This window comes from Aythya marila (genome assembly GCF_965140915.1).
Source record: "Aythya marila genome assembly, chromosome: 1".
NCBI classification, from domain to species: Eukaryota; Metazoa; Chordata; class Aves; order Anseriformes; family Anatidae; genus Aythya; species Aythya marila.
Window position 1 is genome coordinate 205,885,643 of NC_139042.1, and position 13,054 is coordinate 205,898,696.

Sequence of the window (13,054 nt, forward strand, 5' to 3'; positions counted from 1 at the left end):
GCCTTCGTTAATGATTACGTTAATTGAGCCGCCGTAGAAGGGGTGGAAGGGGGTGGCCGTGGGGTGCCAAGGGGCAGAAACCTGCAGGTTTCACCCCAAAACCTCATCATGGGGACAGTGGGGTGGGGACCTGGGAAATCCTCCAGGGTGGGACCTTGATGGGGGGCACCTGGGGTGGGACCCGGGGGTTACGTGGGGTGGCAAATTGGGGCCACCTGGCAAGGGGAGACCCGGAGTTTTACATATTTGGGGGATTTTTGTTCCCTGAAATGGTGTTTCTGGGGGATACGCAGCTCGCGAGCCCCCATGGGGAGGGGAGATGGGAGAAGCTTCACCTGCAGCGCTGGGTCAGCCCCAAATCCTCCCCGTTCCCGCAGATTTTTAGCAGAAACATCAAAGTGTTTCTGCTAAATGTTTGTTTTAAAACATGACGTTTGTTTTAAAAACATCAAATATTGGTCCAAAAACTTCTGCAGCCCCGCTGGAGGCACTGAGAGGCTTTCCTCTGAGCTCCCGGAGGATGTTAAAGAAAGGCAGGGATTTTTTTTTCCCCATTTTTCCCCGTTTTGTTCCTCTTCCACGGAGTCCTGGCCTCGTCCCCAGCAAGTGGAGGCGATGTGCAGGGAGGGAAGGCGGCTGCCTGAGGGAAGGGGAGGCCCCTTGGCATCTGCACCAACTCCCAGCCCTCCTGCAGAAAGGGAGGATGAAAAAAAGAAAAAAAAAAAAAGAGGCTGGGAAAAAAAAAGGAGGCTGCAAAAAGGGAAGGCTACAAAAAAAAAAAAAAAAAAAGAGGTTGCAAAAAGAGTTTGAAAAAATAAGAGGCTGTAAAAAAGAAAAAAAAAAAAGAAAAAAATAGGCTAAAAAAAAGAGGCTGCAGAATGGGAAGGCTGCAAAAATAAAGGGAGGCTGCAAAAAGGGGAGGCTGAGAAGATGCAAAAAAAAGAGACTGGAAAAAAAAAAAGAGGGTTAAAAAAAAGGCTGAAAAAAGAGGTTGAAAAAAAGAGAAGGCTGAAAAAAAAAAGTTGCAAAAAAAAGAGGCTGGGAAAAAAAAAAAAAAAAAGGAGGCTAAAAAAAAGAGTCTGAAAAAAATAAGAGGCTGTAAAAAAGAGCTAAAAAAAAGAGGCTGCAGAATGGGGAGGCTGCAAAAATCAATAAAAATAAAAATAAAAATTAAAATTAAAATTAAAATTAAAATTAAAATTAAAATTAAAATTAAAATTAAGGAGGCTGCATAAAGGGGAGAAAAGGGGGAGGATGGACAAAAAGGGAGACCGCAGAGACAGAGGCTGGAAAAAAAAAAAGGCTGAAAAAGAGGCTAAAAAAAAAAAAAAAAAAAAAAAAAAGAGGCTGTAAAAAAAGAGGCTGCTAAAACAGGGAGCCTGCAAAAAGAGGGGTGGCTGTGAAAAAGGAGAGGCTGTGAAAAAGTGGGGAAAAAGTTTTTTTTTTGCAGCTCCAGGTTGGCAGGGAGTGGGATGCCCGTGGAGAAGAGCTGAGCTGGGTTCCCCTCTAGAGAGGGGAGTAAATAACCAAGCATGGCAAAAAATAGAATAGAAAAATAAAATAAAATTAAAATAAAATAAAATTAAATTAAAATAAAATTAAATTAAAATAAACTAAAATAAAATAAAATAAAATAAAATTAAATTAAATTAAATTAAATTAAATTAAATTAAAATAAAATAAAAATAAAGCCTGGCAACAAGCTGGGGACGCGTCCATCCATTCGTCACTTCCAGGGATGCCACCTGTGGTTGGCACCTTGGGAAGGGGCCAGGATTTGGGTTTTTTCAGCCCAAAATGATGCTGACGACGAGCAGCTCCACAGGGGCTAACGGGGAGCAGGAGGAGGCCACAGCTGAGCGGGTCCAGGCTCCATCCCAGCACCGTTGGGGTATTTAATAGGAAATAAATCACCCCATGAACCGCTGCCCCAAATGCTGGGAGCCCCCCAGGGCCACAGGGGGGATTTGGGGCCTTTTTCCTCCCCTGCTCTCTGGGTTTTTGCTTGATTCCTGTTTTTTTTCCCCCAAAACCACACCACGGCCCCACACCCTGAGCCAAATCAGCGGGGATTTGGGTACTGGGGGATCTGAGGAGCTCCAAAAAGGTTTTAAAAGGCAGCAGGTTGGAGCCCAGAGCTAGAGGAGAGCCAAGAGCTTTGCGGGGGCGGGTTGTCATCGCCCTTAATTTTCATGAAGGATTAGGAAAAACGCAATTAAAGGGGGAAAAAAAATAAAAAAAGGGTGAAGTGGGGCCCAAGGGGGCAGAGTTTAGGGCTGTAAGAGCTGCTGGGAGCACGCTGCTTTGATGGGTTTTTGGTGAGCCCGACGAGGGAGCAGCACTGCTGGGGAAGGGGTTTCCTCCATCCCAGCTCTTCAGCAGGGATTGGGGATTGATATTTGGGAGGAATTTGAATATTTTGGGGCTTTTTATTTCCTCCAGGGTCCCCTCCAGCTCTCAGCCACCATCAGCCAAATCCTGGCATCCCTCAGTAAAAAAATAAAAAATAAAACCAGAAGCCCAAAAACCACGCAAGCCTGCAGACAGGGGCTTCCAAATGTAATGGGAACCCTTAAAAATCAGATAATCTGATAAAAAAACACACAAAAAAACACAAATCACATCTTTGTGGTGTGCTGGACTCCTCCTGGACTGAGGTCGGAGCTTTCCAAGCCCGCGTCTCGGTCCCTAAATGCAGCATCGGGGTGTTTGCAGGGCACCCTAGACCACAGGTCACCAAAGCACGAGCTGCGGCTGTGTTGTTGGGTGAAAAATTACCTTTTTAATTATTATGGGCAGGAAACGTGAGGATTTTGTCCCGCTGCAGCAGCGTGGAGGGCAGAGCCTGCCCTTAATGCCAGGCCAGGCAAGCCACCTGGGTGTAATTTAGGTTTCTGGAGATCCCCAGCGTTCACCAGCAGGGCCAGAAGCAGCCAGGCCCTATTTTGCACCTGGATTTCCCAAATGGGATGGGAATGGGGTTATTTTGGATGGCTGGAACCCAAAATGAGGCCCAACCATCCCCAAACCCTCAGGGACTGCCACCGAAACACCGAAGGAATCCGGCACTGGCCCGTCCCTATAAACCCAGAGTGAATCGGGGCTTTGGGATCTTCTAAATCCTTTATCACTCACCCTGGCCAGAGCTGTGCAGGACTCATCACAGCTGCTCGAGCAGCTCCAGGAAATTTTCTCCTAGGGTTAAAGACGAATAAAAACCAACACGACTCGAGGAACCCGTCAGCGAGGCGACTCGGAGGGAAGAAAGGTAACAGAAAGGGAACTGGTCGCTTTATTCGGGGTTGTCGGGAGAGCTTTTGGGTTGGGTTTACAGTGGAAATGTGGACTTGGCCATTTTCAGTATTTCAGCAGCTCAGGCAATGTTGAGAAAGCAGCCTAACGAGGAAGCTTTTGGTGAAGGATACACTAAAAACCTTTACGCGGGGGTGAATCCCACAACAAACACCTCCAGAGCTTCCCTGAGCGCCTCGGCAATTTCACATTTCTGGTATTTCAGACACACAGAAAAAAAAACCCAGGTAGTGTAACAAACAGACAGTCCTACAAAGAGCAGAACCTCAAAAGCTTTCAGTGCCAGTTCTACGCGATGTCACGCTGAAAAAAAAAAAAAAAAAAAACACAAAAGGGGTGAGGGGGGAACAAGCCTAACCAAAAATTAAAAAAATGAAGCGATTTAGTGGTCAACATTAAAGTGCATTCGGCTCCACGGCAGCTCTTTAACCCTGTGCTTACAATCTTTTCCCCTCCGTTGTGAGGCTGAGCCCTGGCAAGGGTGCAGGAGCAGCGGGCAGGAGGCAAGCTGCCGGTTATTCACAGCGTGAAGGAGGGTGAGAGCCCTGAGTTTGAGGATTTCTGAACACGTGCTGTCATTCGGGGCAGGAATTTGCCCTCCTGCTGAGGCTGAAGCCCGCTGAAGTTCAGGGAAGGTCGCTTACTGCTTGCAGTGCCTTCAGATTGATTAGCTGGGGGGTTAACTCGCCTCCAGCTGCAGCACACAGCTCACACGAGCCTCGTCCCGTGGCTTGAGGTGGTTCTTGCTCGAGTTTTTAACACCGAGGCTCCCTGTGCTCCCCTTTCAGAAGGGCAGACACCCGTGCCCGAGTGTTATCACCTCCAAATCCCTTTGCAGGCAGCAGACGGGCGCTCCAAAGGCACCGTGGAGCATCCTAATGCAACCATCTAAAACAGGAGACATGAATCACGCTCGCCGAGTATCCATTTCTCTCCGCTGACTGCAAAGGGAGCCTGGCTAGATCACCCGCAGACGCGTGAAGGAGAGGGACGGCTAAAATTAGGCGAGGCTAATCCCGTGCCAAGAGTGAGCACTGCAGCCTGGAACGCGGCGGCAGCCTCAGAGATCCCCCCAGGGAGAGGCTGGGGCTGCAGGTCGGGGCTGCACCTTGCCTCGAGTCCGTCTCTGCCCGAAATGCTCACTCACAGAGAAGAGGGAGGGGCGCGAGGTGCTGCCTCGTGAATACTTATTTACATCGGGCTTGGCTTCGATTAAAATTCATTTCTCGTGGGGAGGTAGAAGAGAAAGAGACGGATACTTCATGCTGTGCGAGCTAAAGCCACTGTCCTGTCCTTTGCCGGTCACCTTCAGCCCTGTCAGTTGTAGGACAGGTACTGGATTAATCGCTGAGGGATGTTTAGCTTGGCAATCTTCTCCAGCGCCCGCTGCCCTGCAGCCTTTCTCACCGTAACTCTGCAGAGCTGTGACAGGCTCAAGGGCGTTTCTGAAACGAAAAAAAAGGGTGCATGGTTACTGCTGCAGCTCAGACAGCAGCCTCGAGCCCAGACGTCGATGCACGCACGCACGCACAGGCAGAATCAGGATCAGGCACTTCCCTCCTGATGTTGTCAGACCTAACGTGCTCCTATCCCTGCCCCTAAAAGCCTCAACAATCACCAGCCTCCAAGATTCGGATCTGTCCTGGGTCTAGTCCTGAATTTAACCACACAATTTCAAAAAAAAATAATAATCTATTTAGTTAGCACGGTGTTGTTACAACGGTCTGCATTAAAAAGCAGCCACACACGCAGCTCTGCCAGCTGAGCTGAGGGGGCAGTAAACCCTGGCGAGGTGTTAACAAGTATTTATGGCATTGTAAGGCTCAGCCTCTTCACCCAGCTCAGCCAGGGCCAGAACAGCACGCTTTGCTGCAGTCTGAAAGCAGTGAATAATTCTGAGAGACTCCTACACGGAGAACAGGAGTCAGGGAGAGAAGGGGCTGTAAGGTGCTCGCTGTGCAGAGAGTTGTAAAGCCAGGAAAGATTTTTAGGATCGTGCAGTGCTGGGGGTTTGAAGTGTGCAAATGTACAGAAGGGTTTGTGAATCTCACTTCTGAGGTCCTCAAAGACCTGACGTCATCCTCAAACCTCAGTCAAAATGTCTCCTCCAAAAGCAGCCAGCCAATGCAGCTGAAGTTTAACACGTTCCCTGCCTCCTACAGAACAAATTTTCATTGATTTCCTTGATCTGACTTAAGGCCCCAAAGTGAAAATGCTCACGCTGACACACGAGAGGGACCTGAATTCAGCGAGGGCAAGATTTGGGCCATCTTACCTCTGTCATTCACCCAGAACTAAGCAGAGCTAGCCTCCAGCCAGCTGGCTGACGTTTACCACCCAGAACTCTACACCTTCCTAGGGAGATGATCAGGTATCTACGCATCAAAGTGGACTGGGAATCTTGATATGGTGCAACGGAGCCATCAGTCACTGAATTCCCAGGGCAGGGATCGTATCTCACTCACTTTCGTAGTACTCGAAGCATTTTGCTGTGGGACTGCTGCTCCAGGTGTAATCCGATGGCTTCTTGCCTCGGTTGTCCCTCGCGTAGATGTTGCCTCCGAATTCAATCAGCATTTCCACCAGGTCCACGTTTTTCACTTTTGCTGCGTGGTGAAGGGCCGTCTCGTGGAGTTTAGCAGCATTCACGTTTGCCCCTGAGACCAGAAAGGAAAACAAACCCGTTTACGAGAGCCTCACTTGACCCAAATGTAAGGAGTGGTTGAAGTGGAGGAAAAAAAAAAAAAAAAATGCTATGAACACACGTACGAGCGGCGAGAACGAGATCCAAACAAAACAGCACAAACAGGAAACCAAAGTGCTGAACAAGTTCTCCGTGCTGCCAATGCCTGGGTTTTCTTCTCTGGCTTTATGTTTTCCTTGCAGAGAAAGGATTTGGGTCAATTTACTAGGTAAATGAGCTGCTGAGTGTGAAGTTCTGAAACCAGCAGAGCCATTTTGGTCATCTCAACTGAGTGCTCACAGTCGAAGCAAACAGGAGCCTCCCTGTTAATTATTTGAACAGAAACACAAGCTCACAAGCTGTGGAAGCTCTCCAGCAGACATTACTGAGGCTTTGCTTAGGTGTTTTGACTAAGAAAATTGGGTTTTAATTAGCTGACAACGAAAGGTCTTTCTAATGCCTCCAAAACTTGTGATATTTGCCCTGTCAACTGATTTGTTCAGTGCAGGTGAGCTGAACCTCGTCAAGTTTATAGAGCTGACTCTTCTGTATCTAAATCTGAGCTAGCCACACTCCTCTGAGTTAATGGAGTTAAATGTCTCAGGAATTAATTAGTATAATCTGAAGATGGGTGCCCAAGAACTGGAGGGATAGGAAACAAGCTGGCTTAGCTGCCCGATTTCCAGACAAGTAACATTCCACAAAACAAATCGTCCCCGGGCCAAATCACCTCTTGGTAAGCAGGGGCAAAACCAAGAAGCTCAGCTCCAAGCTCCCTGCTAAAATGAGCAGCAAGAAAGCCGGGAGGTGAAAGCTGGAGCACGCGGCACCGACTTGAAATTCCAGCAAGCTCCTCTAGGCATAACGCTGAGCAGATCTCCCAGAGGCATGAGGTGACTTCACCTCTGCTTTTTTTGGACATCATCAAACTCTATGCAAAGCCACAGGAACACGTCAGCACAGCTGAAGGCACGCACGCCAGCTGGTATTGCTGGGACGTTGATCCAGGGAGGTGAAGATTTAGGATTTTTTATTAAAATAGGACAGTGAAAACATCGCTGGAGTCATCCTGAACTGGATTTTGACAGGCATCTGCTAAAAAATGCTTAAGCATTAGGCTTTGCTCAGTTAAAGGTGACAAAAGTGGAAGGTTTTGCCTACGTCATGCTGGAAATGGGTAAGTTCTTGTACAATAATTCACTGCAGAGCACCAGGAGGGAAATGCTGCACGTAGGCACCTCCGTAAGCTGCCTGCCCCAAAACAAACCCCGCGGCTGCCATACCTGCCTTGAGCAGCAACTTCACGCAGTCCAGATGCTCCCTGGCGCAGGCCACGTGTAGGGGAGTCCCGAAATGGCAGTCGTGGGCCTCCAAGTTGGCACCGACGTCGATGAGGAGCTGCACGCACTCTGAGCTACCTTTGGGGAGGGAAAATCCCAGTCAAAAAAAAAAAGAATCCAGCTCAAATGGGAGCGCCTGGCACGCCGGGATGGGCCTGAGCCAGGAGCAGGCTGATCAATATTTGGGGTGGCGGATGTAAAATACAAATGCTTGCGAGCCAAAAGGTTTTACTGCAGGATGGAGGCTGAGAACAGAGCACGAGGACGTCACAGCTGCATGGCAGCAAGCTACAGCTTGCAGCATCTGCAGGGAATCAGGTCAAATAAATCTGAATCCGAGGGCTGGCACTGAACAGCCTGTGGTTTGCAGAGCTGGCCGTGCCCTGGGTGGATTAGCTCACCTTCAGGACCAGAGCAGCAGCTGTATGTGAAATACCCCTCTGAAATACTTCTCTGCTGCTCCCAATGCCTCTGCTGCTCTCAAAGCCATCCCTGATGTTTGCTCCTGCTCCACAACTCAGGTCCAAATGTCTAGAAGAGGCTGAGGAGAAGACAGGAGGGGCAGAGAGCGGCGGGCACGCTCCAGCTGGGACATTATTTTGGCCCCTGAAGCTTTCTCCTGCCCCGTGGACTGGAAAAGACCGTGAGAGGGACAAGGAGCAGAGCAGGCAGCACCTCCCTTCACAGCCTCCTCCAGCCTCTGGGCAGCAGCAGAAGCTCTCGACAACCACAGGGGTCTGCGACAGCACCGCCTGGTTAAAAAAGAGTCTCGTGGCTGATTCTCCTCTGCTTGCAAAAGCAACACAGATGGTTTGGCTCAAGGTTTGCTCACAGAGAGTCAGGAAGGTGGTGTTTTATCTGCCTAGGATCTGGTGCCATGCATTGTTTCCTCAAAGGGAGCTGTGCCCGTGTAAGGTGGACATTTTCGAGCCCTAACGATCTGCTGAGCAACAACGGCCTTACTTAAGATTTCTGGTAGCTGGTTTTCTTTTTTTTTTTTTGTGGTTTTATTTTGATAAATAATCAAATAAATAATCCTCCTGCAGGTAGGAGCAGGCCAGCTTACCGTTCATGCAGGCTTCGTGGAGAGGGGAGGCCGTGTAGAGGGGAGGGTTCACCTTGGCACCGTGGGACAGCAGCACCTTCACGCACTCGATGCTCCCCGAGGCGCAGGCGTCGCAGAGCGGGGTGCTGCCGTCGATATTCCTGGCGTCCACCTTCAGGGCAGAAAAACAGCTGAGTATTTACAGACTGCTGCGTGGCAGCACCCTCGTTTTTGTTTCTATTAACCCCAGAACCGTGCTGAGCTCAGGAAGGAGTCGGCTGACACCGCCAGGAGCCTGCCTGGTGCTGTTGAACACTCCCAGGGCACAGCTAGACACGAATATCACGAGTAGCTGCCACGGCTCAGGATGTGACTTCCCTCCTTGCGCTTCTCCTGCTGAACATCACAAGCCCTGCAGCTGAGCCAGCATAACACGGTGTACAAATACTCCCCGTTTGTGCCAGGGCAAAGTTCAGCTCCCTCTGAACCGGCTGACTTTGCAGCGAGGAGGAGTACGGGGTGCACACACAATCCGTTTAACCAGGCTTGCTTTTAGGACAGCCACCTTTAGGATGTGACACGTCACGAGTCTTGAAGGCAGCAGACTCCAAATACGTCCAGAAAACTCTTTGGCAGATTTGTGTTCGCATAATAAAATCGAAGAAGAAATTTAAGAATAAATATAAAATTTCCTCACACATCTACGTGTGCCCTTCGCCCCTTCTGCCCTTGGTTCATCCTGGATAGCTTTAGATATTTGAGTCACCTAAATTAGATTAATTAGATTTGTATTCATCCCGGACTCTGTCAATAGTCAGAGTGGAGAGAGGGGGACAGGGAAATACTTACAGGGAGTTTTTTTAAGATCTCCTCAAGCCCAAACACCTCCTGAAGACGCTTCCCTCCCTCTGCTGACTGTCAAGAAAGCCCAGACTGACTAAAGCTGTCTCTTAATTCACAAATTAAGAGCCTGGGTATAGATGGAGCGAATCCAGACCCCAGAAATAAATTCAGACATCACAACGAAGCGGCCTCAAGCCTTTTTTTTTTTTCCCCTAGGTTACTCCAAGACCCTCCTACAAGGGATAAGCACTCCAGGATCCTCTCGACCTCAACGCAGGATGAGAATGCAGCAAGAGCTGCAGCTTCAGCCCAAATCCTACAGCAAAAAATCAATCTTTGGGGCTCGGTTTCGTGGTGGATACCAGGAGCAAACACAAACCTGGGCTCCCGCGGCCAGCAGGAGCTTGACACACTGCGTTTGGCCCCGCAGGCTCGCCTCGTGCAGGGGGGTGATGGAGTCGTAGGTGACGGCGTTGACGCAGGCGCCGCTCTCGATCAGCTGCTGCAGCTGCAGGATCTCTCCCCGCCTGGCTGCCTCGTGAACCGGCGTTCGATCGGCCCAAAAACCTGCAGGGGGGGGGGAATAAAGGAGAATAAATGAATTTTAAGGACACAAGTGAAGAGAAAAAGGGTTTCTGAGCGGGAGAGAGGCAGCTCGGCTGGAACACGAAGCCGGTTTCTCGCCGTGCTCCACGCTGAAACTTTCATCCACGTACAAAAAGGGCAGAGAGGAGCAGAAGCCTGACAGTTTGGGGTTGATTTGCCTTTTTGTTTCAAAATACTGAATGATACGACCCGGCCACGGGCAGCACTATAAAATACGGCCCTTTTACCAAAAGCACTGACATTTTCAAGGCACAAACGTGCTTTTTTGTTTCCTCGTTAGCTCCTCGTGCCCTTTGCCTATGTTCCTGAGCAGGGCGTTTTTGCCTCCAGTGGGGTTTCTCCTGGATTTGGCACAAATCCCAAGGATGGACGAGCCCCGGGACTGCCACCAACGGGACCGGGAAAATGACAAAAAGCTTCCAGCAGCATGAATTAAAGGTTTGCCCTATATATCGCCCTCCAACACGTGTGTTGGTGGGGGAGCGGCGATGGCTCCCCACAAGCATCCTCCAAGCCCTTTCCTTCAAGAAACCCCTTGACCCCAAATCCTCCATAATCCTCCCAACCAGCCCCAAACCAGACCCAAATCACCCCAAATCACCCCAAAACAGCCCCAAATCACCCCAAACCAGATCCAAATCACCCCAAATGCCCCAAACCAGACCCAAGCCAGCCCCACATGGCCCTAGTCAGCCCCACATGGCCCTAGCCAGACCCAAATTCCAAAAACCAATCCTAAATCCCCCAAATCAGCCCCAAACCAGCCCCATATCCCCTAAACCAGCCCCAAATGCCCCTAACCAGCCCCAAATGCCCCTAGCCAATCCTAAATCCCCCAAATCAGCCTCAAACCAGACCCAAATCCAACAAACCAGACCCAAATCCCCCAAACCAGACCCAAAGCAGCCCCAAATGCCCCAAAGCAGCCCCAAATCCCCCAAACCAGACCCAAATCCCCCAAATCAGACCTATATGCCCCAAATCAGACCCAAATCCCCCAAATCGGACCCAAATCATCCCCAAATGCCCCTAACCAGCCCCAAATGCCCCTAACCAGCCCCAAATCCCAAAACCCAATCCTAAATCCCCCAAATCAGCCCCAAACCATCTCCAAATGCCCCAAACCAGCCCCATATCCCCCAAATCAGCCCCAAATGCCCCTAACCAATCCTAAATCCACCAAATCAGCTCCAAAACAGTCCAATATCCCCCAAAGCAGCCCCAAATCCCCCAAACCAGCCCCATATGCCCCAAACCAGCCCCAAATCCCCCAAATCAGACTTATATGCCCCAAATCAGACCCAAATCCCCCAAATCCCCCAAATCAGACCCAAACCAGCCCCAAATGCCCCAAATCATCCCCAAATCCCCCAAAGCAGCCCCACGCACTGATGTCGCCCCTCAGGGAGCCGCTGCCCACGGGGCTCTCCATGGCCCGGCCCGGCCCGGCCCGGAACGGCCCCAGAGGGGCTGGATCGGGACGGAACCGGGGGGGGACGGAACGAAATGGCCGGGGCCGCCCCGGGGGCTGCTGGGAGTTGTAGTTCGCGGGGGGGCGGCCATATTGGGGGAACTGGGGGGACTGGGGGAACTGGGGGGAATGGGGTGGGGAGAGGGGGATGGGGAGGGAAAGAGGGACTGGGGGGGGACTGGGAGAACTGGGAGAACTGGAGGGGGACTGGGAGAACTGGGGGAACTGGAGGGGGACTGGGAGAACTGGGGGAACTGGAGGGGGACTGGGGGAACTGGGGGAACTGGTGGGGGACTGGGGGAACTGGTGGAGGGTACTGGTGTGTTTGGAAAAGGGGGACTGGGGGAACTGGGATGGGGAATAGGGGGTAGTGGGGTGGGAGGAAAAAGAGACTGGGGGAACTGGTGGAGGGTACTGGGGTGTGGGGAAAAGGGGGACTGGGGAGACTGGGGGGGACTGGGGGAACTGGTGTGGGGTACTGGTATGTGGGGATGGGAGAACTGGGAGGACTGGTGTGTGGGAAGAGGGGATGCTGGGGACACTGGGGGGGGGCGGGAATTGGGTTCTTGCAGCAAAGAGAGGTTTGGGGGCTGCTGGAGGGGACTGGACTGGGATGAACTGGGGCAACTGGGGCGCGGTGCTTAACATGCGGTGGTCGTGCGTGTGCACAGCGTTCGCCTCCCTGCCTGCCCCACAAATTTTACACCGAGGTAACCCAGGATGAAACAACAGCACGGAAAGGTGAAGCAATTTTTGCCAAAGATCTCAAAAAAAATCAGAGGAAAGCCGAAAATAAACCCAAAATCCCTTATTCCCACTGCGCCCAGAAGCATGTGACCCCCCTGAATTATTTCTGTGCTGTCTACCCCAGCTCTGCTCTCTTGGGGTAGTTCCTGGGGTAAGCTCGTGTCCCTAAAAATCTTTATTTTACAGCTTCCAAAATACCCGTGCCCACACGGAGGCAGCAGCAGAGCTGGCAGAGAGCGGCCGCGCTGACGAAACCACCGACAAATTGGGGGACAGAGGCGATGTCAGCTCCCCCCGGCTCGCAGGGACACGGCTCAGGAGCCCTGGGCAGCAACTGCAGCTCAGCAGCAAAACTGCAAAATCGCTAAATTGTCACCCCCACGGCCTTGCAGAGCAGGAGAGAAGCCTCCGAGACCGAAATGAAGGAGCCAAATGTGTGCGTCACGTTGGGAAGACGTGTATAAATGGCACTGCCCTAAATCCTTGCATGTTATTCTCTGCTTTTCCCGGCTTATCAGGGCTAAACTCAACGAGCCGGGTAATAAACAGGCATCATCTTCTGCCTTCTCCTCCTGCTCCGTCTCTAAATTATAAATAATTTATAAATTATTAAATGCGGGAGAAAGAAGCCGGGTTGTGTGGTTATCTGCCATTCAGCCTTGGCTTTTCTCCCTCTGAGAGCGAGTTTCCCCTCAAACAAAGCATTTCCTGCCCTAATTCCCAACGGATTATTGAGGTGTGAGGGCTTTAGGTGTGATTTTTTTTTAAGTGTGATTATTTAGGTGTGAGGAAGAAGCCTCGGTGGGTGCCCGTATCTTTGTTTTAGCCTGGCAAAGCAAATTACCCAAACAGAAACCAGACCCGTGGGCTGGCACCCGTGGGGGCGAGGAGAGAAATTTGGGTGCAGCTTTCCTTATCTCCATCCAGGTTTGGAAGAGGCGCTGCCTGTCAGCTGTCTTGCGTGCCAAGGAGATGGAGAAAATGGATTAAAAACACCTCAAAAAATC

General features: G+C 50.8%; 1 protein-coding gene across 1 annotated transcript; it reads right to left on the reverse strand.

Annotated features, from left to right (window-relative positions):
• Positions 1-3,274: 3,274 nt before the first annotated feature.
• On the reverse strand, positions 3,275-11,305 carry ASB13 (ankyrin repeat and SOCS box containing 13). The gene is made up of 6 exons (XM_082752038.1): positions 11,219-11,305; positions 9,603-9,790; positions 8,402-8,552; positions 7,279-7,413; positions 5,778-5,969; positions 3,275-4,757 (listed from the first exon to the last, which is right to left on the reverse strand). Exons 1-6 carry the CDS (start codon positions 11,259-11,261, stop codon positions 4,630-4,632), a joined length of 837 nt encoding a protein of 278 aa, XP_082608164.1. The 5' UTR covers positions 11,262-11,305; the 3' UTR covers positions 3,275-4,629.
• Between the last annotated feature and the right edge of the window lie 1,749 nt (positions 11,306-13,054).

Bases quoted from the DNA above. Each gene is read 5' to 3' on its own strand.
- ASB13 (XM_082752038.1), bottom strand. From the start codon at position 11,261: ATGGAGAGCCCCGTGGGCAGCGGCTCCCTGAGGGGCGACATCA. The intron at 8,553-9,602 runs GTTTGTGTTTGC...TCTGCCCTGAAG, and splicing joins TGCTGGCCGCGGGAGCCCAG to GTGGACGCCAGGAATATCGA. The intron at 7,414-8,401 runs GTAAGCTGGCCT...CCCTCCCCAAAG, and splicing joins CCACGAAGCCTGCATGAACG to GTAGCTCAGAGTGCGTGCAG.